Source organism: Heloderma suspectum, chromosome 2 (genome assembly GCF_057233095.1).
Source record: "Heloderma suspectum isolate Gila_16-S chromosome 2, 16-S_ref, whole genome shotgun sequence".
NCBI classification, from domain to species: Eukaryota; Metazoa; Chordata; class Lepidosauria; order Squamata; family Helodermatidae; genus Heloderma; species Heloderma suspectum.
The window spans coordinates 31583747-31609065 of record NC_139459.1 but is presented as its reverse complement, the minus strand read 5'-3'; the positions used below and the strand labels follow the sequence as shown (position 1 = coordinate 31609065).

The window sequence follows — 25319 nt, the reverse complement described above, 5'->3', positions numbered from 1 at the left end:
GTCTCTGCTTCTTACTATGCTGTCTAGGTTTGCCATAGCTTTCCTCCCAAGGAGCAAGTGTCTTTTAATTTCATGGCTACAGTCACCGTCTGCGGTGATCTTGGAGCCCAAGAAAATAAAATCTTGTCACTGCTTCCATTTCTTCCCCTTCTATATGCCAGGAAGTGATGGGGCCAGATGCCATGATCTTGGTTGTTTTAATGTTGAGTTTCAAACCAGCTTTTGCACTCTCCACTTTCACCCTCAACAAGAGGCTCTTTAGATCCTCTTTGCTTTCTGCCATTAGGGTGGTATCATCTGCATATCGGAGATTGTTGATAATTCTCCCAGCAATCTTAATTCCGACCTGTGATTCATCCAACCCAGCGTTTCTCATGATGTACTCTGCATATAAATTAAATAAGCAAGGCGACAATATACAGCCTTGTCATACTCCTTTCCCAATTTTGAACCAATCAGTTGTTCCATGTCCGGTTCTTAATGTCACTTCTTGTCCCTCGTACAGGTTTCTCAGGAGACAGGTAAGGTGGTCTGGTACTCCCATCTCTTTAAGAATTTGCCACAGTTTGTTGTGATCCACACAATCAAAGGCTTTAGTGTAGTCAATGAAGCAGAAATAGACGTTTTTCTGGAATTCTTGCTTTCTCCATGATCCAGCGAATGTTGGCGATTTGATCTCTAGTTCCTCTGCCTCTTCGAAACCCAGCTTGTACTTCCGGTAGTTCTCGGTTCACGTGCTGCTGAAGCCTAGCTTGTAGAATTTTGAGCATAACCTTGCTGGCATGTGAAATGAGCGCAATTGTACGGTAGTTTCAACACTCTTTGGCATTGCCCTTCTTTGGGATTGGAATGTAAACTGACCTTTTCCAGTCTTGTGGCCACTGTTGAGTGTTCCAAATTTGTTGTTGGCATATTGAGTGCAGCACTTTAACAGCATCATCTTTTAGGATTTTAAATAGCTCAGCTGGAATACTGTCATCTCCGCTAGCTTTGTTGTTAGTAATGCTTCCTAAGGCCCACTTGACTTCACTTTCTAGGATGTCCGGCTCAAGTTCAGTGACCGCACTATCATGGCTATCAGGGACATTCAGATCTTTCCTGTAGAGTTCTTCTGTGTATTCTTTCCACCTCTTAATCTCATCTGCTTCTGTTAGGTCCCTGCCTTCTTCGTCCTTTATCATGCCAGTCTTTGCACAAAACGTTCCCTTGAGATCTCCGATTTTCTTGAAAAGATCTCTAGTCTTTCCCATTCTATTGTTTTCCTCGATTTCTTTGCATTGTTCATTTAAGAAGGCCTTCTTGTCTCTCCTTGCTATTCTCTGCAACTCTGCATTCAGCTGGACATATCTTCCCCTTTCTCCCTTGCTTTTCGCTTCCCTTCTTTCCTCAGCAACTTGTAAAGCCTCATCAGACAGCCACTTGGCTTTCTTGCATTTCTTTTTCTTCGGGATGGATTGAGTTCCTGCCTCCTGAACAATGTTACGGACCTCTGTCCATAGTTCCTCAGGCACTCTGTCTATCAGGTCTAATCCCTGAAATCTATTCCTCACCTCCACTGTATATTCATCAGGGATATGATTTAGGTCATACCTGAATGGTTTAGTGGTTTTCCCTACGTTCTTCAATTTAAGCCGAAATTTTGCAAGAAGCAGCTCATAATCTGAGCCACGGTCAGATCCAGGTCTTGTTTTTACTGACTATATAGAGCTTCTCCATCTTTGGCTGCAAAGTACATAGTCAATATCGAAATCAGATTGATTATCTGGTGATGTCCATGTGTAGAGTCGCCTCTTGTGCTGTTGGAAAAGAGTGTTCGCTATGATCAGCGTGTTCTCTTGGCAAAACTCTGTTAGCCTTTGTCCTGCTTCATGTTGTACACCAAGGCCATGCTTGCCTGTTATCCTGGTTATTTCTTGACTTCCTATTTTAGCATTCCAGTCCCCTATGATGAAGAGGACATCTTTTTTTGGTGTTAGTTCTAGAAGGTGTTGTAGGTCTTCATAGAACCGATCAACCTCAGCTTCTTCGGCCTCAGTGGTTGGGGCATAGACCTGAATTACTGTGATGTTGAATGGTTTGCCTTGGATTCGTACTGAGATCATTCTGTCGTTTTTGAGATTGTACCCCAGTACTGCTTTTCCCACCCTTTTGTTGACTATGAGTGCTACTCCATTTCTTCTAAGCGATTCTTGCCCACAGTAGTAGATATAATGGTCACCTGACTTAAATTCGCCCATGCTTGTCCATTTGAGTTCGCTGATTCCCAAGATGTCGATGTTCAATCTTGCCATCTCATGTTTGACCACCTCTAGCTTACCTTGATTCATTGATCTGACATTCCAGGTTCCTAAACAATATTGTTCTTTACAGCATTGGACTTCCTTTTCACCACCAGACACATCCACAACTGAGTGTCCTTTCGGCTTTGGCCCAGCTGCTTCACTCTTTCTGGCGCTACTTGGAAATTCCCTTTGCTCTTCCCCAGTAGTATATTGGACACCTTCCGACCTGAGGGGCTCATATTCCGGCGTCATATTTTTTAGCCTTGTGATACGTTGCATGGGGTTTTCTTGGCAAGAATACTGAAGTGGGTTTCCATTTCCTTCTTCAGTGGACCACATTTTGTCAGAACTCTCTGCCATGACCTGTCTGTCTTGGGTGGCCCTGTATGGCATAGCTTATGGCTTCACTGAGTTATGCAAGCCCCTTTGCCACAACAAGGCAGTGATCCATGAAGGGGAGATAAAATATACCTCCCTGAATATTTCAGTCCAGTAGCAGAAAGAATTTGACAAAACCTCAGTCTAATAGAGTAGAATTTTCCAGTGTGGGCTCTTGGTATGTCCATGTGAAAGGACAGGGAACACAGTTGCTAGGTCCATTTGGCTGAGTTTCCCATAGCAGTAGTTGAAAGTATGAGCAATGCAGAGTGGAATGTGAAAACAGTGATAGAAGACCTGAAAACAGTGCAGGTTGTAGATGTGACTACTTCAGGCTGTGGCGGTGGCGGGAGTGTTTCCAACTCTCAGGAGTAAGAGAAAGGGGAGATTACATGAGGTTTAATTCTCCTCTCCCACTTGGAGATAGCTTGGCAATTTTACTTGGGGTGTGTGGGAAGGAAATCCTAACAGATGGAAGACAGCGACACCTTGTGAGTTTTTTCTAGTGCTAGACTTGAGATTTCCTTACTAAAGTGAAGTCTTTTGAATGCCAATTACGTGGGCAGCAGAGAGTTAAGCTGCTGTAAGTAATGCTTTCTCACGGTTATAATACTGTAATGGTTATGTTTTGTCAAACCAGAGTGAAAATGAGCTCACTTCTTGCCACCCCTAAGCCTGGCTTATTGACAATCTGCTGACCAGACCTTATCTGCAGGCTACTTGGAAGATACACATGACCATGTGGGCACTTGGTAGCCATGTGAATAGCTCATGCATACTGGTTCTCAGCTTGTGGCAAGCTAGGCTCACTGCCGTCTGGTGACACCTGAAGTGGAATCCGGTGCATTTAAGCATTTCTGAAGCATGCAAATAAATTCCCCTGCATGGCAGTGGAGGGACAGGATCAGGGTACTACGGTTTGGGAGCAAATTCGCATAGCGTTTCTCAAATGCCCTATGAACGTACCAAGTGGACTCCATCAAAGCAAGCCATTACAAGCAAATTCTTTATATCTATTTGCAGTAGGAAGGGGAATAAGGAAGACCAAGCTTCTCTCAGGCTGACACGGAGTGAGCTTTTACCATTTTGCTAGCTTGCTTACTTGCCTGGGGTAGCCTCCTCTTGATGCAGAAGATCTGGCTGCTTAGAGAGTTTCTGCTTCCTAGAAAGGCCTAGCAGTGACTTAGCATTTTTCCAGCAGCCCTATTGGACCATTGCTGGGACCCAGAGGCTATAAGAGAGACGCTGTTTCTGGTGGTGGGTTTGCCACTTAAGGAGTGACACTAAAGGCTACGCCTTGGGAGGCCAAGGGCACCCCTGTGTGTGTGTGTGTGGGGGGCTTCTGTGGGGAGCTTGCAGTACTGCTTGGACCACTTAGAACCTGTATTCTTAGGAGGTGGTGTTTTCATTGTTACAGTGGGCTTTATGACATGCATCTTGAAGAGTGGGCAAATGGGAGCAACTATTCCGGTGATAGGGGGTGGAGTGGTATGGTAGGGAAATTCCAGTCTGGCTGTTGCAAGGAAAGGAGGCTGCTGTTCGGTCTTCTTAAAAGAAGCCATGCAGCCAATGTGGTCCTCCTAGCCTAAAGGTCCTAGTCTTCCACACCAAGTCAGTTGTTGGGAAATATCACTCACCCAGGATTTTAATTCTGGATGATGTTACTGACTTGGCATGTACCATGGACATCTTGCTGAGGAAAGAAGGGGAATGTGTCTCACGCTGCTCTGCCTACCAGGTTGTTCTGTGAAACAGCAAGCTAGGGCTCGGGAGCAAGGAAGTGGAGTGGTACCAGTCTAGCAAAATAGATTTCTGTAATCAGATGCTCCACCCAGCACCTGCAATTGTCCATGCTCTCATTCCATTACATTTTGATTACTGCAGCGTGCTCTGCATGGGACTACTACTGAAGAGTGTCCAGACATGTCAGTTGGTGTAAAATGCATCAGCAAGGCTACTAGCAAGGGCACAGAATTTTGATCCATACCACACCTGTCCTGAAAGCTCTGCGCTAGTTGCCAACTGCTTTCTGGGCTCAATTCAAGGTGTTGGTTTTAACCTTTCAGTCCTTGAATGGCTCAGGGCCCAGCCATCTAAGGTGGCCTTTTTCACAATCAATCTGCCCAGTTATTCAGATCTGCAAGAGAGGTCCTCTGGAGAGCACTATTGCCCGCAGAAGCCCATTTGGCAGGTACACGTGAAAGGCCTTCCTCCTGTGTTGCTCCCAAGCTACAGAAAGTGCTCCCTCAAGAACTGCAGCTGGCCCTACTCTCTTGGCTTTTACAAAGGGTGCGAAGAAACATCTTTTTTATTTAGCCTTTTAAATTATGTAGTAGCTATAATGTTTTACTGTTTTTAATGTTTGTTTTTTAATGCATTTTTAGTTGTTGTACAGAACCTTGATGTCTTTTTAGCCAATAAGGCATGTGAAATAATACTAATACTAAATATTAGGGGATTTCCTGTGATGGTGATATAAAGGAGAGGGAAGTAGTAAGCTAGGAATAGGAGACACATTTGGTCTCCAGTAGACAAAACCAGCTGCATAAGCCAGAGTGGGAGCTGGGTAAAAACTTCCAAGGTAAGTCTGTTACAGGGTGAGGCTAGAGTTCAAAGATAAAACACTGTCTGTCCACACACTTCTCCTAACTCCCTTTCCAGCATCTCTGTGAGAATGTTGCAAAGGGATGCACTGTAAATCCAACTGGGGGCGAAGACGGGTATGATTTGGGATAGGTGTGAGAAGAGGTCACAACAAAGCTGCTATTAGCCCTGCTGGGGGAAAATATACAGATACCTGTATGGTGCCTCATTTTCCCTCCTAATGGGATTATTGGCAGCTGGAGGTTGAATTTAGATTGAGGAGAACAGCATGAAGGGAGGATTAAAAAACCCTCCAGTGCAGCTACCCTGGTCAAAATCTGAGAATCTCCTTTTGCCCCAGCTGCTTTAGATTAAAAAACCCCCAACAGATCTGATCATATTTCCCATATTGTATGTGATTTGGTTCTGGAGGTGACAGACTCGACCTTGGGGGAGCTGGGGGTGGCGATGGCGACGGCCGACAGGAAGCTCTGGCGTGGGCTGGTCCATGAAGTCACGAAGAGTCAGAAGCGACTGAATGAATAAACAACAACAATGTGATTTGGGCATAAGTGGTTAAGGACTGGACTTTGCCTCGTCTGTACATATATTCTGCTTAGGAATAAAAGGGTTGGTTGCAAACTCTTGGAACTTGATGGGCTGGGAACTATTTCCCCAGCAGCAGTAAGAACAACAACACAACAGAGTCCTTTCACAAATTTATAAACATTCAAAACTCTTCAGTTGCAATGTAAACGTCTATGAATCATGCTTTCCCCTTTCTGCTGCAAGAAATGCCCGTGGCTTGCAAATAGTAACTGGTGTACTACTAAGGCATCATGAAGACCATACCTTAGTCTACATGAACATCATACCAAAACATTCACAGGGGCACATCAAAAACTTGCCTATCCCCAGTGAACAAGTGATTTATAGCACAGGAGAAAGTACATGGCATAATCATGCTAATTTTTTAAAAAAAACTTTTAACCCTCGGGTATAAAAAATGACATGTAGATGTCCCATTTCTGAATCAAGAAATGCTCCCAGAGTTGTGAGATGGGAGGCCCAGTTTAGATTCTTACCCAGCCAGTGGGAATCCTCATGCAGTGGAGGAGCAGGCACCCTCCCACCCAGATTAACCGAGTTAAAACTTGCATCCTCCATCTTCAGCACCCAAAACTCCCAGGGCAGCAAAACTTATAAAAACAATACAGTTAATCAAGAACACTGTTGAAATGATAGCAGCAGTAGATAAATCAGTCAATACATAATGGAGAGCCAGTAAATGCATAACAGCAGCTCACGTGTGACATTAGGCCTGCTATGAAGGTATCTGATACTCATCCATTCAAAACAGGGTTAGGGATTATGCCTGTTACCCACCTGTGTTATCAGGCATCCACATCGTGCTTGTGAGTGTGGCCCGTGTATTTGAGTGGAGAGCAGGGGCATTCTGCTGCTCTGAAATCTCTCACAGCCAGGCAAGTACTTTAACCCAGAAAAAGAACCAGTATTTCTCTTCGGACTTCTTAACACAACATTTTCAAAATGTTAGTCTTGTCATGTAGCCAAAGGGTTGACTATGGGTACTGTCACTGCTTTTCTGTACTTTGTTGCTGTAGTGTACCACTTTGGTACACAACAGAAACCACTGCAGAATGTGAACACTGCCCAATAGAATGTGCTTGATGCCTCTCGTGTCCCTATCTGAACGAACAACTTTGTTATCCCAGCCTGGATTGCGCTCATATTCACATAACATATGTATGATGTGTATATTTTATGAGTTTAATAAGCAGTGTTACAACCTTTTATCATTGCTCAAGTGTGCTGTAAACCACCTCCTAAAAACGCCCCAAGTTACTGTGCATACCCACAGAAACTTGGCTAGCTCTTAGGATGTAGCTAGAGCACCATTTCCCAGCACAATAGGAAACATAGGTTTGTTGACTGGAAGGCAGATAAAGTGAGTACAAGGGTGAAAACAGGTAGCTACAGAGGCTCTTTGTGTGAAAGTCACATGCTTGAATGCAGTCATGTGGTTAAGCTTCTGTAATGAAGCACAGTCCTTGTAAAAAAAATGGGAGGAAAAAATGGCTTTTTAAAAAGAGGTTTATTATCTTCTCAGGCAAATGTATACTGACAGTTCATGTGATCAGACAGCCCATCATGGCTTATTTTGAATATTCAGTCCTTGGCCATGGCTTGTCATGCTGTGTGAACCCAGGGACCATGGGTTATGTGAGGGTTAAACAACCCTTTCATAACCCACAGTCCCCAGGTTCACCTGACAAGCTGCAGCTGGGTGCTGAATATGCAAATCCCACCTTGCACACTGCTGCCCACCATGGCTGCTTTGATCATGCAAACCAGGTCAGTGGGTTCGATCCAGTATAAGCCTCCTACACACGAAAGGGATGTTTCCATCCATGGGAGGCTTCAATCTAGTGGGGAAATCCCACTAGTGGAAGTTGATTTTCGTTGATTCCCTCTCCGCCCCACACCAAATCTGCTATGGAGGGTTGGGGGACCCTCCGGAACAGTTGTGCTAGCGGCTGCAGAGGGAGGTGGGAATTAACAAAGATAACTTCCCTTCAGGTAGTGAGAGCATTCCAACAGGAATTCTGTTCAGGGGCTACTCAAGCTGGCAAAATAAATGCTGGATCCTACCCTATTGCTTTTAAACAAACTTAAAGCCCTGCATTTACACTTTCCTGCTGTAAAGTTTGTGACCATTTCTTTGAAGCTTTCACCTGCTACAGAAGCAGGATTTGGATAGAGAATGTTGTAACATGCAACTCACTATGTGTATCATACATATAAATTAGAGCATTTTAACAGTTTATCATAGGATAACCCAACACTTCATGTTCAGACACACACAGTAATACCCAAAGTGCTCACTTTTATCTCTTCATCTGAGATTACCTGTAATCAAGTTAATTTTTTCTAATGTTCTCAGTTCTAACCCACGCTTACTACATTCATCAGCAAAAAGCTTTTTAAGAGTTTTCTGATATTGTCAAACAGGAGGGGTGGGGAGAGACATCTCTCAGAGCCCAACAAATTTGTTTTTCCAGATGCCTAATTGTAGGCAACCTGGTCAGATGCCAGGCTTATTTAATATAATTTTGCCATCCTGTCAGCTGGGCTCTGCCTTGAAATCCCAACTACAAAGCAAGCAAGCACTAAATGCACGGACTAGCAGGGTACATAGATTAAGGGCGCAATCCTGTGGGGATAGGCGGCCGCCTCCAAACTTGGAGGCGATCACCTATCCAATGCAGGGCAGGAGAAGCACTGAGAGAATTGTTCCCTCCGCACTTCTCCTGCCCTGCATTTGTGGCTAGACAGCCAATTTCGGCTGTCTAGCTGTGGGAAGGCGGAACGTGGGAGGAGGCTGCCAGATGACCCATAAGATGTGTTGTACCAGCATTTCCGCCTTCCCTGCCCCGGAATGCCGTGTTTTGGCCACCCCGTGCACCTCTTGAAGGGGGGGGAAGGTCAGTTCTCTAGGAACTGACCTTGGAGTGTGGGCTCCGAGGTCAGTTCCCAGAAAACCACATATCCTATGGCCATCTAGCCGCTGACTAGCCAGCCGTAGGATTGTGCCCTTAAATGCTCATTGATTTCATGTGACGCTTCACTCCCAGCTTAAATAATCAGTTGCTGGTCTACTTATGCAATTGCAGATAAGGTATTAAGCTCACGAAATAGGAAGAACCCAGAAATGCATTTGATACCTTTGAAGGCCACGGGCTGACGTTTTGACGATACAGGTCATTAGCCCCAGGGCAAGGCAAAGTAAACGGGGCTCTTCACACGTTATATTTGCGGGTTTAGACCGAAAGTATTTTAAGTGCGTACGCCTCACGTGTGAAGCGCATGCAAAGAAGCCAGCATTGAGTAGCAGACCCGAGTTCGACCGGTGTTACGTGTAAAACGGCGATGGGGGGGCGACTTGTCTCTTTTCAAGGCTGGGAAAGGCAGGAGCAGAAACCCTGCGTGTATAAAGCCTCCGTTGCCGCCTCGTGTCATTCATTACAGCAACGGGATGGAATATGTAGCTCGCGGCGGAAGCTGCTAATTCCCCGTTAGGATTTGTTTCCCGTCTTGTCTTGCAACCTTCCTAAGGACCCGGGAGTCTGGAGCTCGCGCATGCGCCTGACGGCTTGCTCTGTGGGCGGGGTGGGGGCTGGAGGAGAGTAGGCGGGCGCAGAACGCCCAAGCGCCGTTTCCATCGGAGGCTGCCGCGTCGAAGGCGCAGTTGCGAGGAAGGGGCGTGGTCCGCTGGGCCTGCGCCCGCGTCAGAATGAAGGAACTCGGGGGGAGGGGCCTCGCGAGGGCGGCGCGCGTGCCCGCTCTCGTGCTTTTCAAGGTGACGGCGGCGTTGGGAGTCGGGAAGGCATGAGGCGCGCGCATGCGCGCTAGGTCACCCCGATGTCTCCCGGAGAGGCCGGAGCCGGTGATGGGATTCCACTGCCTGTGAGTGGCCGAAGGGCGGGGGAGGGCTCCCCGCAAACAGGCTGGCGGCGGCGGCCGGGCCCGGCCTTCCTCTCCGTGCTCGCTGAGGGATGTGGAGGGGTCGTCGAGGGGCGCCGGGGCTCTTACTTGGACGGCTCCGGATGTGGGGGGGAGGGGCCGCCTGGGCGGCTTTCCTCTCCCCCACCCTTCAGTCATGGCGGTGGGGGAGGGAAACTGAGGCACAGGGGAGGCTGAAGCTGAGGGGAGATGGAGGTGCGCGCGCGCGCGCTCATAACAAAGGCTCGTCTGGTTACCTCCGAGTGGCAGTGGAAGGGCGGGGGGGGGCGGGGGGGGGCGGGGGGCTCCCTTCGCGAAGGAAATATGATCCTGACTCTTTTTCCGCTTCCATTTTTTCACTCCCCTTTTAGGAGCGTAGGAATCTTACCCGAGTCAGACCGTTGGCCCATCTAGTTCAGTGCTGCCTTCCACGAGCTTTACCCAAGCCGGTGCTGTCCAGATGTGTTGGACTACAACTCCCAGCATCCCCCGGCCAGCCATGCACAGACGTTTAATATCTCGGCTGTGCAGCTCTTTAGCAGCAATTGGCACTGTTGGCTTGTGTCAAACATAAAGCCATAGTTTGTGGTGCATGACTGTTCACTAATTATTGCTTGATTAACGCAATAAAGACAGCATAAAAGAAAACATGTTTAAAGCAGCAGTATGCTTGGTTAGTGAAACTGCAATATGTTTAGGGTCAGTTGGAATGGAACTTAAAACTGACCTCATATTATATTGAGAATTGTGGTAGCTAGTGCTCAGCAGGACTGGAGCAACTAGTTGAATCAATGTGAGTTAAAAACGGTGGGCTCTTCACATTTAAATCCTTTTTGTTCTGAACACAGTTCTCTCTCTTAACAAGTTGGCTGCATTACTTCCAGTTGCAGTGTCAGATTTATGGCTGGCTGCTGCATTCCACCCTGCTTTTATGCTAGAATGTTTGCAGGCAGAATAGATTTTTTTGCATGTACTACATGCTATTGTAGCACTGGTGGATGCAAAATCAAGAAAATGCATCCTACAAATATGACTAGGAATATCAGTCTCTATAGATTAAAATTCCAAGTATATATTATAAAGCATGAGGTTATCCTTTTACCTTTTAGTATTAGATAAGCCCTTATTAACTCAAGTTTATCTTGAGAGGGTTAAGATTTAAAAGGTTGCACTCTTAGTTCTCACAATGGATCATAGATTCCCCCACTATCCACATTCGGTGCCACTTGTTATTATATAGGGAATGTGTTTGAGCTATCTGTCTGTAGTTCAGTACTTTGAGAGCATTTAGCTATCTGTTTACTACCTAATAGAAGATTAAATACTTCTAAACAAAGTGTATACCTAAGATTGTTTTGTGGGTTGCAGTCTAGGTTTTGTACTAACAAGAATTAGTACAGGAAAATCTTTTTTGATCCATATTTTCTTTTTATTACAAATATGCTTATAACATCACATAAGAATAGAACTTGCATATAATGACAGAACATTTTTGTTGTTAAATAGAGTTTTGCTAAAGATCCTTAATAGCTTAAAATCTTAATAGCTTAAAGTGGGAGATCTTATTCTAAGTACCAAGTTCCCTATTCAATTGACAGGTATACAGGCATGATGAGCTTCTAAGAAGAAGCTCCCATATTGTAAAACCAGCACATATTTATACTGTTTGTATAGGAATGACCTCACAACAGATATTATCTACTATCCCATAAATTAGGGCTCACGGTCTTATTTCATAGTTATTAAACATTCTTAAAACTTTGGAACATACATAAAAAACTTTACACGTATGCCTTTTAGGCTAGATAAGATCAATTTTGAATTATATCTTTGAGAAGATAACTCTTTACCCCAAATTTGCCGATTCAGCATTAGTCTATAAATTTTTCTAGACATCTATGTATCAAGCTTTTTTATGTGTATATCTTGCACAGTATTTTTTGCTCATTAATTGGTGTACTTAAAGCAAAGGTGTATTTAAAGCAAAAACTTTTAAGTACACCTGTGACCTGGAATTAAACAGTCTCGTACTTTTTCATTACTCAGATAAACTTTTGGCCCACATAATAGGGCTTTGAATCAGCATCTTCTCTGTGAATACTGTCCAGGTCATACTAACTATTATTGTTCTGCCAGTTACCCAGAATTCATTGTGAACCCGCTTGTGTCTCTATCTTTTCTTTAATACAGTTTCATACAATACTTCTTAGTTATTTACATTTAGAATTTTTTAATAATCTGTCATTGATATTTAGCATTTGCATTTCATAATAGGGCATCTTATATTGTTTTAAGAGAAGTGGGTTAGCATTGTTTCAGTCTTCCCATCATGTACAGTAAAGCAAAGTCAGCTATTTCCTAAAATCCATGACAATCTGCATACAGGCAAAGCACATGCTTTAGCCCCGCTGTGCTCAGCTGGGACTTATTCCTATGTCAGTGAGCATAGGTTTGTGGCTACAGAGTCTATATGCGATGCTTCCTACACTTTCCATATGTCCTTCATGTAAGGTTGCTACCTACTCTTCTCCGATAATACTCCTATAACCTTTTTAACAGTTGACAGACCAATATTCAACTGATGAAGGTTTCCACAGCAGTGTAGGAAGGCTTCACCCTCTGTCTGTTATGTACCAGTATCCCCCTATGTTACTCTTCTTCTAGTAATGTAGGTGGTTGTCTTGTTTTTAGAGTGTACATTGCAAATGATTGCCGGTGTCACACTTTTGTGCCTTCTGCCAGAATTGTGGGGCTATTAAAATTGGCAAGGCTGCTGCAGTATTTGGATACACATCTTGTTTAAATGGGTTTCTGTTGTTTAGGGCTAGATTTAGGGCGCAATCCTATTCACATAGGCGGCCAGGAGAAGCACAAAAGGGATTGTTCCCTTCGCGCTTCTCCTGCCCTGCATTTTCAACTAGAGAGCCGATTGCGGCTGTCTAGCTGCGGGAGGGCTGAGTGGGGGAGGAGGCTGCTGTACGACACATTGGATGTGTTGTACAGGCATTTCTGCCTGCCCCGGAAACCCCTTTTTGGCCACTCCGTGCTCCTCTTGCGAGCATGGAGGACAGGGCTGTTCTGTGCTGCCTTGGAGGCAGCGCGGAAGTGTGCAAAGGTCGGTTCTCTGGGAACCGACCTCGGAACGTGGGCTCCAAGGTCAGTTCCCGAAAAACCTGATATTCTATGGCTGTCTAGCTGCTGTCTAGTGGCCATAGGATTGCTCCCTTAGCGTATGGAACATTAATTCAGTTGATAATCATTGAGTGATCTGTTTGTGTGGACAAACAATGCTTTTTTTCCCTTTTAAAGTGGGGTATGTTGTGAGTTCTCATATGGGCTATCGATTTAAACATTTTCAGTTTGGTCTACTCTGTGTAGGCTTTTTTTCTCCACTGTTATTCCTAAGAAGGCAAAAGCCATTGCTATAGAGCATCCTTCCTCAACCTGGGACTTTCCAACTCTTTTGGACTGCAACACCCATTAGCCCCAGCTAGAATGGTCAAACGTCAGGAATGCTTGGGGTTGTAGTCTCAAACATCAGAAGTACATCAGGTTAGGGAAGGCTGCTGTAGGGTTTCTTGTGTATATGTGTGCATTTGTTGGTGACAGCGATAAATGCTTTCCCTGCAGGAGCCAGCAATAAAACAAAACTGCTGTCCCACTGTTGGGCCAAGACTCAGACACTTAAAGTGACCCTTTGGCAGTAAGGAACATACTGTGTTAATTTCTGCATTGTGATCTTTGGCAGGTGGCCATGGTCACCTCTTGTCCCTGAGAGTAGCAGCTTTCAAACTGTTGTTTTGCGTCCTTCCCTAGTCAGAAAACCACTGTATGACTCTCCCAAATGTAAGCATGGCAATGGCAAATTGTTTGCTTGGCAGTCACTCTTGCCTGTGGTTTGGAGGCAAGCAGTGCAAAGGGAATGACGGGGGTGGATAAGGGTGAGATTAGGACATGTAGAACCATGAAGAAAGAACATTTTAGAAGATTAAATAGAGTGGTGTTCTGTCTTTTGGCCCAAGGGAGACTGTTGAATTTGGCAGGAGTAACAACCTCCTTGGAAAGGCCTCCCTCAGGCTTTAAGAACTATTTCTGTTGAGCAGCCTGAATTTTTCAGACTGTTGTTCAGTGGAGATTTGTAAGAGCTAAGAGCTGTCCGGGCATTCTGCAGTCACAGGTGAGCAACCAAGCTGATGCTTGAAGTTGTTCTTGTTTGTTCCTCAGGACTAGTAAGCTTGAACTATGGCAGTTAAGGAATGTATGAGTCACTGTGAGCAGACCCTTAATTGATAGGAGAGGTTTCAGCCTAGTTGTCAGATGAAGCCAGATGTTTTGTTCTGTTGAAAGCCATTTTTATCACCAGCGTGGCTAATTGAGATAGCGTTTCCATGTCAATACACACATTTTTACCATGTTGCAAAAAGTTACCTACCTATCCACAAATATATTTTAGCTGCTGAGTGACGTGTGATGATCTGGTGAGCTGCTAGCCAAGAAGAAATTAATGCTGCAGTCAACAGCCACATGACTCTGTTGGTTTTACAGGTGCTCCATTTCCTGACCTTGTATTGCTTTGTTTCTGTCATAGCCATCATTAACTATGAAGGCTGTCTTGATGTACTAGGTCTGTGCAGGAGTTTGCACACACATACAGCTGTGTGGGGAGCGGGGGTTATGAACATGCATACAAACCCACCCCTGCAATGTCCCCTGCATCCAGATACATGATAGATCTTTGTGTATTCAGCGTAACACAATTTGTGTATTGTTTTCTTCCAGGTGGTTTGGCCTACAACACCCATCAGTGCTAGCCACCACAGCCAGTGATGAGGATGGGTGTTGCAGGCCATAAAGTTGCCCACCCTTGTCCTATAGTGTTCCTCAAGGTTCTGTTTTGTCCTCCATGGTATCTGATCCTTGCATAGGAACACAGGAAGCTGCTTTATACTGAGTCAGACCATTACTAGCCCAGTAATGAAACTGCTGGGAGAGGTTGTCTGGAGTTCAGTGCAACCAGAATGCTGATGGTACATAAATCTATCTCTCCTTTTTGTCTATATCCAAGGAAACTTAACTCCTAGCATTCTCAGTTCAAAGACTCTGAGTAGTAGGGCTGGGAAAGACCTCTGTTACAGAACTTGGAGAGCAGTTGGAGCAGACAGTATTGGCTATGTGGAATGATAGTCTGACTGGGTATGAGGCAACTTCATATATTCATATGGGAGATTTTTTGGCATTTTCCCCCTGCCACCCAGCTTCACAGTTGGGAGAAAAATGAAATCCATGCTCATGCAGATGCAAGGTGGCTTTCAATTGCTGTCTGCACACTGGTTCAAGTCCAAAAGGCTCCTTCGCACTAGTTCATTGCAAAGGAACAGCTTTAGATTCCTTTTCTAGTTTAAGGAGCAAATGCAAGCCTTCATTTTCCCCATTCCTCCAGTAGATGGTTGCTATCTCTTCTTTATTCTGGAAACAACTGCCAGTCAATAATATATTGAGGTTAACCAAAAATCTCTTAAACTTCCCAAACCTGGTGCCCTCCAGATGTGTTGGGCTACAAGTTCCAGCATGGTAGAATCTCCCAGATGCTAGGGGTTGTAGTCCAACACATCTGGAGGGCACCAGGTTGGGGAAGGCTGTCTTATATGAAGTGCAGAGGAAAGCAAACCCTCTTCAGTGCTATAGCAAGATGCTTGATGGGGGACTATTTTAAAAAAATAAACCTGAAATGTCTTTCCTGACCAGAAGGTGTGGCCACTTGCTACAGGGTGGAAAATCTGTGTTATCAGTCAATATGCAGTATTGTTCCCACCCGGATGACTAGCTTCTTGACTAAAATAGTTGGGGACTGACATGAGAGATCTTCTGAACAGAACAGTTATGTTTGCCTGCAAAGTGTTCTTTCAGTGTAGATGTGTATAGACTTATAGTGTGAGTTAACAATGGTCTATACTAGCCTTCCCCAATCTGGTGCCTTCCAGATGGCCCTGCTGGCTGGGGATGATGGGAGTTGTAATCCAACACATCTGGAAGGCACCAGGTTGGGGAAGGTTGGCCTGTACTAGTCAGGTACGGGGGGGAAATCTTTTCCTTTCCTACATGTAAAGCCAGTCAAAGAGACAGATGTTGGTGGGGATGTTCCCAGTTAATTTCAACTGAGGCTATGCTACAAGGTCCCAAACCCAGTTCTGTCCGCATGGCTGTTGGTCTAAATGTGTCTAGAGCTACTTCCAACAGCTGTAGTCTTTGCCTTTTTAACAGCCCTGCAATCACATCACTCAGTGGTGTGGGCAAAACTACAGTCACACAATCTGTGCTGCTGTTGTCAGATTCCATTTTTTGTCTTCTTTCTCTCCCCCCACCCAACTATCCCAAATGCACACACCTGTGTCTACTTGGAATAGCCGAAGGTAGTCTGCTTTTTTGACAGTTGCCATGTCAACTGTTGGATTAACAGCGAGTAGAGAAACATTGTCAAAATACTTAAACCCTATGAACAGATATAAGCCCCACTGAACTCGCTGCTGCAAGCACCTAAGTAAATATGCATAGGATCAAGCTGCATACTTACCTTATCTCTATTCAATTAAGCACCTGTAACTTCTTTTCTTTTAGCTACACCACCATGCCTGGATCTCTTCCTGTGAATGCTGAAGCCTGTTGGCCTAAAGATGTGGGAATCGTTGCACTGGAGATCTATTTTCCTTCCCAGTATGTTGACCAGGCAGAGTTAGAGAAATTTGATGGTGTGGATATAGGGAAATACACCATTGGCTTGGGCCAGTCCAAGATGGGCTTCTGCTCAGATAGGGAGGATATCAATTCGCTCTGCCTCACTGCAGTCCAGAAGCTTATGGAGAGGAACAGTCTCTCTTACAACTGCATTGGGAGACTTGAAGTTGGAACAGAGACAATCATCGACAAATCTAAATCTGTAAAGACTGTCCTGATGCAGCTTTTTGAAGACTCTGGTAACACAGATGTGGAAGGTATCGATACAACCAATGCATGCTATGGAGGCACTGCTGCACTCTTCAATGCTATTAACTGGGTGGAATCCAGTTCCTGGGATGGTGAGTTCAATTATCTCAAACAAGCAACATTCCTGAGAACTTGCAAAAGTAAAAAGTAAGGATGGTAAATCACAACCAACACAGATGGGCAACTGGTGTCCCAGTGGCTCAGTCTGGCTTCTGGGGTCAGTCTTTGTTGCCTGCAGTTTCCAAGGGCCTCCATAATGCACCCTGGTAGTTATCTCTCATGCAAGTCAAGACAGAGCAGGTAAAAGACTCTGGAACACCCAGTTCTCCAGCATGAACAGCAACAGTATATTTGGCTGAGTTCTCCCCATGTGTACCTCAGCTGTCGATTCCCACACACAAGCTGAAAGATGGGAAATGGGAGTAATGGAAGTGCATAAGGAGAGACCTCTGCCAAAACCTGCTGCTGCTGTTGAAACCAGGGAGAGGAAAAAAGAGCCCTTGCCTATGTCTTGCCTGGTATGAGTGTGAGTCTATCTGTGGAGCTAATATTGCTCTCTCTTCAGCTTCTAATCAATTACAAATAAGGATCCTACTAAAAATGAGTTGCTGACTTAGGCACTACTCTGAATCTGATGATCAAATGTTGTCCTTCTAAAATAGGTAATGAGATACAGAAAGTAACCTTTCTAGTATTCCTAGAGACATCAGAGGTAGGTTAGACAGGGAATGCACACTGGTATCGTGGCATATAGGCACGTGGGATTTAGAAGTTATTAACTACAATCCAGCAAAAAGGTAGTCATGAGTTAGTCACATTCCCAACTCTGGAATGGGAACATAATCCTGACATTGAAGTCCCATTGATTTCAGTGGGATTTGGTAACAATTAAATGTTGTGCTGTGCTCATTGGTTTCATGGCTGATTTTGCAAAAATAAGCTATCCTAAGGGCACAATCCTATAGCCTCTAGACAGCGTCTAGACGGCCATAAATTTTTTTGGTTTCTGGGGACTGTTCCCAGAAACCTGACTCCCTGCTGCCTCCCCAGCTTCCTTATAGGCGGCACAGTTCGTCCCCAGCTCCGCGCTTGTACGAGCAGCACAGAGCAGGCAAGAAGGGGGTATTCCTGGGGTCGGGAGGGGAAGAGACCATGGAAGTGCCGTTATGATGCTTCCTATGTGCTGTCTGGCCCCCCGCTTGAAATTGGCTGTCTAGCTGCAGTTGCAAGGCAGCTGGAGCATGGAGGAGAGGATCTCCTCCATGCTCTGTCCACCCGCCATTGGATAGTTGGCTGCCTCTGAGCTTGGAGGCGGCCAACTATCCTCATAGGATTGTGCCCTAACAGGAGTAAAAAGGCAAAGGGCTGTGTACCTCTGCAGCTAACAAGTTTGCTATGGCATGTGCTCCCTTCCAGAGGCAGTGGCCAGCTTTGTCAGATTATGGTGTAAGATTTTGCAGAAATACCACAACATGGGCCAGTGCCTATGAGAAAGAGCTCATGCCCCAATAAATCTTTTAATAATCTCTTTGTACTGAACCAGCATAGCACTTATCTGTAACTTTGAACTGTAGCAACTGAAGGAAAATGGACATGCATTTTAGGAATCCATTTGGTTTGAAAAATAAAATGTTGGCTGTAGACCTGGGTTCAAGTCTTCGCTGCATTGTGGGCTCATTGAGTACCCATAGGAAACCCTGGTGTCCCAAGCTGGTTTCATTTGGAGGTCTTTTATTAATGTTGGTAACCTGCAAACTGTGTGGCGACTGTGCTGATCCTCAAACGGATGGTTGCAGCACAAACAGGCTGGTGGAATCAGAGCATGGGTGGCACTGACTGAATCAGTAAGTGCAGCACTAAGCCCTTGTGCTACTTGGAACCTTTTTTTCCTTGAATGTTCCTTCTTGTATTATTTGCTGGCTACTCCAACAGGTGCCATCAGGAAAGGCCCACATATTTGTTCCTTATCTACAAAATAATGATGTGCATAACAGGATGTGTGTAAACACAAGCATATGAAGTACTTTGTAAGCTTTAAGTCAGGGGTGTCGAACCTCAGGCCAATTCTGGGCCATCCGGGGTCCCAATCCCACCCTCTTTCCCCCAAGTGCCAATCTTGCACGTTTCTTTTCCATTCTAAAAGGTTGAAACGCCTCTTCCAAGGCAGTCAGAGCTTTAAGATAAAATATGCTGATATTTTTGGTATTTTGACCAACAACCCCTTTTGCCTTTGCCCCAGACCTTTTGCCCTGAGAGCTTCTCCGACACTGAATTTGGCTGAAAGAGGTTCAACACCCCTGTTTGAAGGGCTGGGTGTGTTAATTAATGGCTGATTGATCTGCAGATTGAGATTGAGAATCAGCATACAGGTCAAACTCAGAAGCCCCACCGAATTCAGTGGGACTGCTTCCATGCACATGTGCAGGCCAACGTAGCTGGCATTGTTGCTGCTGACAATTCTAGTAGCCTCGATGCAGTCTTTTCAGTCTTTGCTTGTGTCTTGCAGGGCGTTATGCACTTGTTGTTGCTGGAGACATCGCTGTGTATGCCACTGGAAATGCCAGGCCAACTGGAGGAGCTGGTGCTGTCGCTATGCTTGTGGGTCCAAATGCACCTCTTATTTTTGAGAGAGGTCTGTTTCCTGTCTATGCTGGCTTCAGAATAAATACTGCTCATAGGGCTTGCATGAGCATTCTATGCTTGCTTACAAGATGCCACGAGAGCAAACTAGTGCTAGATTGCCCTTTTCCATCTGTTAAGGGAAATCATACAAAACTTTCCTGTTCACACTATCAAAACCAGGATCTTGCATATGTTCACTCTTCCACTTCTCACACAAGTAAACTGCTCACACAAGTAAATTCACACAAGTAAATTGCTAGTATAAAACAGCAATTTGTGCAAGTAAGCTGGCTGCATTATCATCAGGGCCAGTGCATTTGGCTAAAAAATGACTAAAAAAATAGGTCTTCTTACTGCTGAGTGTTCTAGTATTCTAACTTTCTCTGGGCCGTATTCAAAAGTGGAAGCACTCTCGCCTTCTTCACCACTTCCCACCCCCTTGGTTTAATCTGTGGTTCTGCCAAGTGGCATCTTAAGACAGGAAAAGCAACTTATTAGGAGACTTCAGTGCAGCATCTCCATCAAGTCTGACTTCTTTCCTTAGGATTGCGTGGGACCCACATGCAGCATGCCTACGACTTCTATAAACCTGATATGGTATCTGAGTATCCTATGGTTGATGGGAAATTGTCCATACAATGTTACCTCAGTGCATTAGATCGCTGCTACACAGTCTACCGCAAGAAAATCTGTGCTCAGTGGCAGAAAGGTATGTCTTGCTAAACAATACTGTTGCAGAACCAAAGACTTCCTTACTTTTATTCTTGGATTCTGTCCACAGCGTTTGGGAAACCATTACAGACCTCAGAACATTTGCCAACCATAGCTGAAGAATGTAAAGCAGATTATCAGTGTCAGATTACACTATGATGACACAGCTCCTGTGTTGTTGAGCATGTGTGTGAAGGGTCACCACTGTTTATGTTAGTTGAATGACAGGCTTTTCTTTTTTTGAAAGTGAATTTTCAAAGCACTGATGAGTATTGAGAACAGGATAGTCATGTGGTGGAGTAGAAAGGAGGGGCTAAGTTGCTTCAGGAAGCACTTTTTCTTTGAAGTGGTAGGTTTCAAGGGATATATTTTAATATTGTATGTAGTCTGTGAGCTTTAAAAGAAAAGTGTTTGATAGCTTTAAAAAAAATAAACAGAGCTCTGACTGAGGGGGAGGAGATCTGAATGTGGATTTGACCCCCACAGCATCTGCTGTTCTAAGGTTGATGTTGCAACCATGAGGAAGGGAAGAAAAAGAAGGATGGAGAGTGCCAGTAGGGGAGGGGACATGGCTCCTACTTGCCTCTACTCCCTAGTACTTTGACTCCACTGGACAGGCTCAGAGGACCATCTAGTAGCATCAGTCCAGGCCCAATTCAAAGTGCTGGTATTAAAATTCAGAGCCCTAAACAGCTTGGGGCCAGGTTACCTGAAGGATCTCCTCCCATATATACCTGCCCAGACCCTAAGAGTGTCTTCAGTGGTCCTTCTCTGGGAGCCCCTGCCAAATGAAGTGAGGTGGGTTGCTGCTAAGAAGATGGCCTTTTCTGCTATGGCACCCTGGTTGTGGAATGAGCTCCCCAGAGAGGCTGGCCTGGTGCCTATGTTTTGACCTTTTGGCACTAGGTGAAGATTTTCTTGTTTTCCCAGGTATTTTAGTCTTTCAGTTTCTGTTATTTTAAATCTGTAACTATATTTCAAATCTTTGCCCTAGTGCTAGGTTTTATTTTGGTTTTTATTTTTATTTTATAATGTAGTTTTAAACTTTTAAACTTTGATATATTTTATTGTGTTGTTTTTTATGGTTTTAATTGTTGTGAACTGCTTTGGCTGTTGGGTGGTGTAAAAATGTAATTAAAAAACACCGTAAAGGAGGATGGAGAGGTGAAAATCATCTCTGTCTCTTCTCCCATCCTGTTGGCAGCAATTTGGCAGGGCATAGGATTCTCAGAAGCCCCTGAGATCAGAAACTTCCATCTAGTGGGTGGCAATCCAGTAGGACTGCACACTTAAAAGCTTAGGTCAGCACTGCAGCATGTGTATACACAATTAATAGGCAATGTACCTGACAAAGTGGCTTATAAATTACATCTATAGAAATTTTAAAAATTGGCTTTCAAGTTTTAACAGGTCACTAGCTGTAAGCTTTGACTTTTAAAAACTCTGTTCCAACCGTATTCTAGAGTTGGTAGGCTTTGAACAAATAGTAAACTTGCAGCACAACCCTATGCATGTTTACTTGGAAATAAGCTCCATTGTGTTCAATAGTTCTTATTCCCTGTACGTAAAGGTGCAGACTTATGCGGAATATCACCCATATCTTGTCTTTTCTCCCCTTTCTTTCTAGATGGAATTGACAAAGAGTTCACCCTGAACGATTTTGGTTTCATGATCTTTCACTCTCCGTACTGCAAACTTGTGCAGAAATCTGTAGCTCGTCTGTTGCTGAATGACTTTCTTAATGACCAGACATCCACAAAAGAAAATGGCATCTACAGTGGCTTGGAAGCTTTTAGGTAAAATAAATAAGGGCGCAATCCTATGCATATTTAGACAGGGAAAAGGCCTACAACTCCCAGTATGCCCCAGCCACCATGGATGGGGCATTCTGGGCATTGTAAGCCTTTTGTCTGTCTAAACATGCATAGGATTGCTCCCTAAAATATGCAAGTGCATGAGAGACTACAAAAACTAAGAATCAGTATCTAGAAGTGATACTAAACTTTGTTCTTTATGGTAACCGATCATTGATGTTTTGTTGAATTATATATCATCTGATTGAATTTATTTATTTATTTATTTATAATGCGAAGCCTTTTGACAGATACCTAAAACACTGATAACATTTCTCTTATATAAGATGTCGTGGAAAACTTTAAGTAGAAAAAAAGAGTGTTTGCATGTGTGTGTCCCCCATAACTATCATCATATTGCTTCATTATGTGAAATAATTCCTTAACAATAGCTGACTAGCTGGGAGGTGCAAGCTTGATTATTTGGAAAACCCAAAGATGATTTGCTATTTAAGAGGTTTTCTAAGCCTTTCTTATGTTAATGGCTACAAGCTGGAGCTGAGCAAATTCAAAAGAGGAAACAACGTTATTTTAGAGGGGTAGCTATGTTGTTGTTATTGTTGTTGTTCAGTCATTCAGTCGTGTCCGACTCTTCGTGACCCCATGGACCATAGCACGCCAGGCCTTCCTGTCCTGCGCTCTCTCCCAGAGTGTGCTCAAGTCCATATTCATTCCATCGGTGATGCTATCTAGCCATCTCATCCTCTGCCGTCCCCTTCTCCTTTTGCCTTCAATCTTTCCCAGCATCAGGGTCTTTTCCAGGGAATTTTCTCTTTGCATTAGGTGGCCAAAATATATGAGCTTCAGCTTCAGTATCTGTCTTTCCAATGAGCACTCAGGGTTGATTTTCTTTAGGATTGACTGACTAAGCATGTTCACTCACACCCGGTGTGTTCAGTGGAAACTCTTTCCCAGTAAGTGAGTTTAGGATTGCAGCCTTACACTGTTACGGCAAATGCAAAAAAAGAGTACTATGGCACTTTAAAGAGTATTATGGCTCACATAACTTGTTTCTCTCCCCTTTCCTCTCTCCTCCTTTCTCATTGTGCTTAAATACCACGTGGAAGTTGTATTTAGTTAATCAAAGTTTCCTGTTTCATCTGTACTGCAAGATTATGGTTACCAGCTTTGGAACAAGCCAGGATCTTAAACCACATTGAAATTGCTTTAAGAAGATTCTGGCTTGTCCTGAAGCTGGTAATCATAGTCCCCCAGTTCAGACAAAACAAGAACCTATGATTAATGAGGGGTTCTGGATTGCATTCAGGCACACAAAGTTGGAAAGAGAAGTGACTGCATGCATAGACACAAGACTCTTTAGATAATCGTCCAAATGAGGACACTGTGAAAGTTAATGTTGGGACTGAATATTACAGTATGTGACTTCTCAAATCAAAGCTGTGTGTGTGCTTTTAAATGTCATTTGCCATGTCAAATTGAATGGGCATAACTGAAGGAAAGGTACTAATTCTCCTTGTGTAGCACAATCTGGATACTTTCAGGAAAACCTAGGAAACATCAGATATCAAATAGTACAGGTGCTACATGTTCTGTGGGTTTCGTAGCCCTCTAGTCTAGAAGTCTCCTGAGTTTTATTATATAACACATCCTTCCCCAACTTGGTGTCCTCCAGATGTGTTGGACTATAACTTTCATCTTCCCCAGTTCCTTGGCCAGTGGTTGAGGAGGTTGGAGAAGGCTGATATAGCATTTTTTCTAAATATTTCTCTTATCTCTTCAGAGATATAAAACTGGAAGACACCTACTTTGACCGAGATGTGGAGAAAGCTTTTATGAAGGCCAGTGCCGAGCTTTTCAACCAAAAAACGAAAGCTTCCTTGCTCGTTTCTAGTCAGAATGGGAATATGTATACGCCTTCAGTCTATGGCTGCCTTGCTTCTCTCCTAGCTCAGTAAGTATGATGGTAGTATGTGAAGCTGGGTTTGAAGTGTGTTTTTTACAATGATTTGACCGACTCTGGTACCAGATTCCTAAAACCCAAGATTAATTTGAGTCATGGCTCACTCCCACATCCTTTTTATGAATTAGTAGTGAGTGGAGTGCCTTTGAGCATGTACAGGGTGCCTTCCCTTCTCTTCACTGAGGGACCAACATTACCTTTCCCATGTCAGAGGGAAAGAATTTCCAGGTAGAGAGGTGACTCCCAAGCAGGCTGGAACCTCAGTATTTCTTGCCTTTTGAAACTGAAGACTGTCTAAAGAGGGCGGGCTGGACCCATATTTAGGCATGTGCAACTGGGCTGGCAGAAGCAGACTTCCCCACCCCCACGGCAGCCCCCTGAAAATGCTGCACAGAGGGTCAGGGGACCCTGCTGAATGGGATAGACTGTGATGCAGGGAGAAGGGGGGATTCCTGAAGGTGCTTCTGCCAGATTTTCAGGGATTCTCCCCCCCCTTTTCTTCACGCCACAACCTAGCCCATTCAGCAGGGTCCCCCTACCCTCTGTGTAGCAAGTTTGGGGGGCTGGAGAAGCTGCAGTGCAGAGGAGGTCTGCTTCAAGCAACGAAGTTACATCTACCTAAATCTGTATCCAACCCATTATACAGAGCCATTGAGAAAACTAGGGCAGTTCTGCATTCACTGTATATTTGTGTTAAATAATTGAATTTGGAGCATGAAGGTGACTAATTGTAGAATAAAACTTCTCAAACAATATAAGTATCGGCTACTTATACTGGGCAGAAAGTGGTAGTAACTATGCTAATACCTTGCACCATCCATAAAACAGTTCACCAAATATGTGAGTGAGATGTTCACAAAACACATTGCTGTAGCAGCTTCAAAGAAATTAGGGCTAGTGCCAGATTAGGACTGGGGAGATCCAGGTTCAAATCCTCACTCAGCCCTGAAACTCACTTGGTGATGTTGGGCCTGTCATGATCTTTCAACCTCCCCTGCTTCACAGGGTTTTGGTGAAGATAAAAATAGGCAGGGGGACCATGCATTCCACTTTGAGTTCCTTGGAAAATGGCAAGATATAAATCTAATTCAGTAAGTAAGTAAATACCTGTGTGCCTTTGTAACAGGACCACCCACTCTTGACTGTCTGTTCTATAACTATTTAGATGTAGCAGTATGGCTCAAGAATGATTTCATATAACTCATCTGTGCATGTTTAGGCTTTGCAGCTGAAGAAACGGGGGGCGCGGCGGGGGATGTCCGGAGACCAGTAATTTCAAGTTGAGACAGAACTAATAGCTTCCTGCTAAAATCTTGTGCTTTTAAAGATAATGACTTTGCTGCCAGTAAAGAGGAGAAAGTATCTGCAGGCAGTGTGGGCTAGAACCAGCTCATTACCAAGAGCAGCTGGCACTGAAGTTGGAAAAACAAGATGAAAGGGAGTATGCTCTGTGTCCTAAATTTC

General features: G+C 44.4%; 1 protein-coding gene across 3 annotated transcripts in view; it reads left to right on the top strand.

The window, feature by feature from the left end:
• The window catches only part of HMGCS1 (3-hydroxy-3-methylglutaryl-CoA synthase 1), a 35920-nt gene that overhangs the window by 4899 nt on the left and 5702 nt on the right, over positions 1 to 25319 (top strand). Inside the window, exons 1-7 of one of the 3 annotated variants that reach the window (XM_084833164.1) lie at positions 9676 to 9731; positions 14221 to 14312; positions 16383 to 16840; positions 19255 to 19380; positions 19915 to 20079; positions 21709 to 21877; positions 23676 to 23846. In XM_084833164.1, coding sequence (XP_084689290.1) covers positions 16393 to 16840; positions 19255 to 19380; positions 19915 to 20079; positions 21709 to 21877; positions 23676 to 23846 — 1079 coding nt within the window. In that variant the 5' untranslated portion in view covers positions 9676 to 9731; positions 14221 to 14312; positions 16383 to 16392. Of the gene's footprint in view, positions 1 to 9675; positions 9732 to 14220; positions 14313 to 16382; positions 16841 to 19254; positions 19381 to 19914; positions 20080 to 21708; positions 21878 to 23675; positions 23847 to 25319 lie in introns of those variants that run through there. The other 2 variants (XM_084833162.1, XM_084833163.1) reach the window with 2 other exon arrangements.